Below are 3972 nucleotides of genomic sequence, written 5' to 3'. Positions count from 1 at the left end.
CATACGGCTGTGTGTACGCATGTATGTAGGTGGATCAGGATATATAAGAAAGATATGTGTGTGTGTACAAGGAGTGGTGAATAAACTGTCGTCTAAATTACACAAATGATAATAACACTGACATCTCATTTTAACATATCATCATCATCATCATCATCATCATCATCGTTTAACGTCCGCTTTCCATGCTAGCATGAGTTGGACGATTTGACTGAGGACTGGTGAAACCGGATAGCAACACCAGGCTCCAATCTACTAAAATTACCTAAGAATATTTTGTAACTAGCAGAGATACCTGGCCTTGCTCGGGATTAAAATAGCATAGGTTTTTTATTGTTTTACTTGTTTCAGTCATCTGACTGTGGCCATGTTGGAGCGCAGTCTCTGGTTTAAAAATCAACCACAGGATTTATTCTTTGTAAGCCTAGTACTTATTCTATCGGTGTTTTTTGCTGAACCGCTAAGTTATGGGAACGTAATCACAGCAACATCGGTTGTCAAGCAATGGTGGAGGTACACACACAAATATACACATATATACGACAGTCTTCTTTCTACACACATATATACATATATATATATATACACACACATATATATACATACACACACACACATATATATACATACATATACATATTGACATATATATATACATATACATAGGGGAGAATATACGAAAAAACAACAACAGACGAGGACAGGTGGTGTAAATAACAAAAGGATGTATTAGTATGACACTCGGCCACACGTGCACACATACACACGCACACACACACATACACACACACACATAGATATATATAGATCAGATTGTTGCTTCCTTAATTGCTAACTGATGACCTCTTTTCAATTGCAGGACATGTATCTTTTCAGTATTGATCCGTGGAGGTAAACCGTCACCCCTGTCAACAGTCTCTTTAGCATTTGTCTTCTGTTTCTTCAACTCTTACATACAAGTTCGCTCACTCATGAAATATTCGATCTTTCCTCCAAACTGGCTTTACAGTTTCCAGTTCATAGCAGGTTTGTACAGCAGGGTTCTTGATCATCTCTTACAATTCTTATTTATATAATAACACCACATTCACGTCCACCAACTTACATACACACACTCACAAGCCAATGAAGGAACTTATATGTGGTTACTTGACCTACAAGAATAGTAGCCAAATCCCTATTAAATTACAATGTGTCACAGGATTGGGTTCTCAAACATTTTTTTCTCATGAAGCCATTCATCATGTCCATCAGAGTTGACCTACCCCTTGAAAAGGATATTGTGTAATATGGTTGGATACCATTCGATAGACAACATAAAACAATGTAGGATTTGATATTAATTACATTTGAAAGTAGGCAATAAGCTGACAGAATTGTTATTGTGCCAGACAAAATGCTTAGCAGCATTTCTTCCAGCTCTTTATGTTCTGAGTTCAAATGCTGTCAAAGTTAGCTTTGCCTTTCATCCTTTCAGGGTCAATAAAGTAAGTACCAGTTGAACACTGGGGCTAATGTAATCGATTTACTTTCACATAAAAATTGCTCGCCTTGTGCCAATATTTGAAGCAATTAATTACATTTAGAAGTCAAAACTTCCAAACAACATATTTGATGATTTTTTGGTATCTTTTTTGTGCAATAAATACTTTTTACTATATCTGAGAATACACTATCTAAAAGTAGCTGATTGTGACTACTTCAAAATTCCATTGTTGTTACAAATCTCACATAACACCATAATATATTTCTTGCATACTCTTATGGGTACACCTACCCCAGTTTGAAAATTTCTGTTGTCTTAAAAAGTAAACCAAGGTCAGCTTGTATAATGGAACTTGGAGTACACTGCCTTAATGTAAGAGAAGGCATGGTCATATCCTAAATCCCTTTAATCTGTTTAATCAAACTCTGTATTGAACATAGATAAGCTCAGTATGGGCTCAAAAATAATTACACCTACACTCTCATCAATATCATCATAATGATTTTTAATATAATCACATGGCTGCAATTGCAAATTGTGAGAGATGATTCAGTTTTATTTTATTGAAGCCCCTAAAGCAGTGGTTCCCAAACTATGAGTTGCGAACGGAATCCTAGTGGGTCGCAAAAAGTTATAAAATTACGCATTAGCTTTGATTAACTGCTGTCTATCGAGATAGTTCAAGACTCGTGTTTTCAATACCAGACTGGTTGTTTTATCAAGCAGTAGGCTTTTTTCACGAACTTAACAAATCAGAGGTGGTCATTTTCTCAAGTTTTTTATTCGTAACGTAATCGTAAAAAGGAAAAGTCTGTTTTTACCTATTTATAGAGAACTTTAAACTAGGTGCAGTACAACACTGATCGAGCTGATAACAGTTACTGCTTTGAGGTTTTGTATTAGAGTTAATACCTGCCTATAGGGTATGCAGACGTTGAAACAGTTATAAAACGTTTTGTTTCACATTTAATATAAATGAGGCCTTCTCACAGGCCTCAATGAAAATGTAATCTGAAATAAATTTGTTTCTTTCATTAATGTTTTTACCCAGTAGAGTTAAGTGGGTCACCATAAACTGGTGTCATAAATAGTGGGTCGCATCTCTAAAAAGTTTGGGAACCACTGCCCTAAAGTAGGGTTTCTCACTCTGGGATGACTGCACCTCCTGGGAGTGCAGCAAAATAGGAAGTGTATATATTCATTTGCTCACTTAATGTCACTTTTCCCATGCCAGGATTAAATGGGTCCATGTTTGAGGCAGAATTTTACAGCTGGATGCTTTTCCCGTCACCAACCTTTTGTTATTTTTCAAGTTAATGTTACCATATTCCATGGATTTCTGAAATTACAGAGTGATTGATCAAAATTTCAACAGAGATTGTAAACATAACATTATTTCGCTCAAGCAAAGACACTGGCATGGTTGTGTGGTTAAAAAGTCTGCTTCCCAACTACATGAAGTTCCATACAGCCCTGGGCCAACCAAAAGTTTGTGAGTGAGTTTGGTAAGCAGAAACTAAAAGCCTCTCATATATCATCATCATCATCATCATTGTCATCATTTAATGTCCATGTTCCATGCTGGCATGAGTTGGATGATTTAACAAGAATCCAATGAGTCAAGGACTGCATTATTCTTCAGTGTCTGCTTTGGCATGGACGCCCTTCCCAATACCAACACTTTACAATGTGTACTGAATACTTTTGGGGTGGGGGCACCAACACTATTGAGGTCAACATGTAGCTTGCAAGTCAACAAACCCAGGGAGGAAGGATGTTGCTTCTGTGTATTTTGGATGGGAATTAAGATATATTTACACACACACACATACACATACACACACACACATTAATAAGGGTGAGTAATGAATGTCAATAACAAGTACCTTACAGGAGTGGTAGTGATGACTCATCAACATCATATATATATATATATATATATATATATATATATATCGTCATCGTCGTCGTCCATGATAATGTTTTATTGCTGATCATTGTACTAAATTCGTTAACTTGGATACCTTTTTGCATTTTTCCAATCTGTAGGCTGTATTTTATTCTTCATCGGAATGGCCATCAACATCCATTCAGACCATATTCTACGAACATTACGGAAACCTAACGAAACAGGATACAAAATCCCACAAGGTTAGTATATAAATATAACAATAATCGTTAAAAATAATCCTCATCATTTAACATCCACTTTTCTATGCTTGCATGGGTCAGGCTGAATATGTTGGGGCAGATTTTCCATGGCTTGATGCCTTTTGTGTTGCCAACCTTCACCTGTTTCCAAACAAGGTAATATTTCTCCATGGCCTCCATGGCTTGATGCCTTTTGTGTTGCCAACCTTCACCTGTTTCCAAACAAGGTAATATTTCTCCATAGCCTCCATGGCTTGATGCCTTTTGTGTTGCCAACCTTCACCTGTTTCCAAACAAGGTAATATTTCTCCATGGCCTCCATGGCTTGATGCCTT

General features: G+C 36.7%; 1 protein-coding gene across 7 annotated transcripts in view; it reads left to right on the top strand.

Annotated features, from left to right (window-relative positions):
• LOC106875622 (3-oxo-5-alpha-steroid 4-dehydrogenase 1) overlaps positions 1-3972 on the top strand; it is a 53793-nt gene that overhangs the window by 28083 nt on the left and 21738 nt on the right. For all 7 annotated transcript variants that reach the window (XM_014923849.2, XM_014923844.2, XM_014923850.2 and 4 more), the window contains exons 3-4: positions 860-1026; positions 3536-3637. In XM_014923849.2, the coding sequence (XP_014779335.1) occupies positions 860-1026; positions 3536-3637 (269 nt within the window). The remainder of the gene's footprint in view (positions 1-859; positions 1027-3535; positions 3638-3972) is intronic.

The sequence above is a fragment of the Octopus bimaculoides genome, chromosome 11, assembly GCF_001194135.2.
Source record: "Octopus bimaculoides isolate UCB-OBI-ISO-001 chromosome 11, ASM119413v2, whole genome shotgun sequence".
Classification (NCBI taxonomy): Eukaryota; Metazoa; Mollusca; class Cephalopoda; order Octopoda; family Octopodidae; genus Octopus; species Octopus bimaculoides.
Note: the sequence above shows the minus strand (reverse complement) of the source record. Positions and strands in the feature narration are given on the sequence as shown.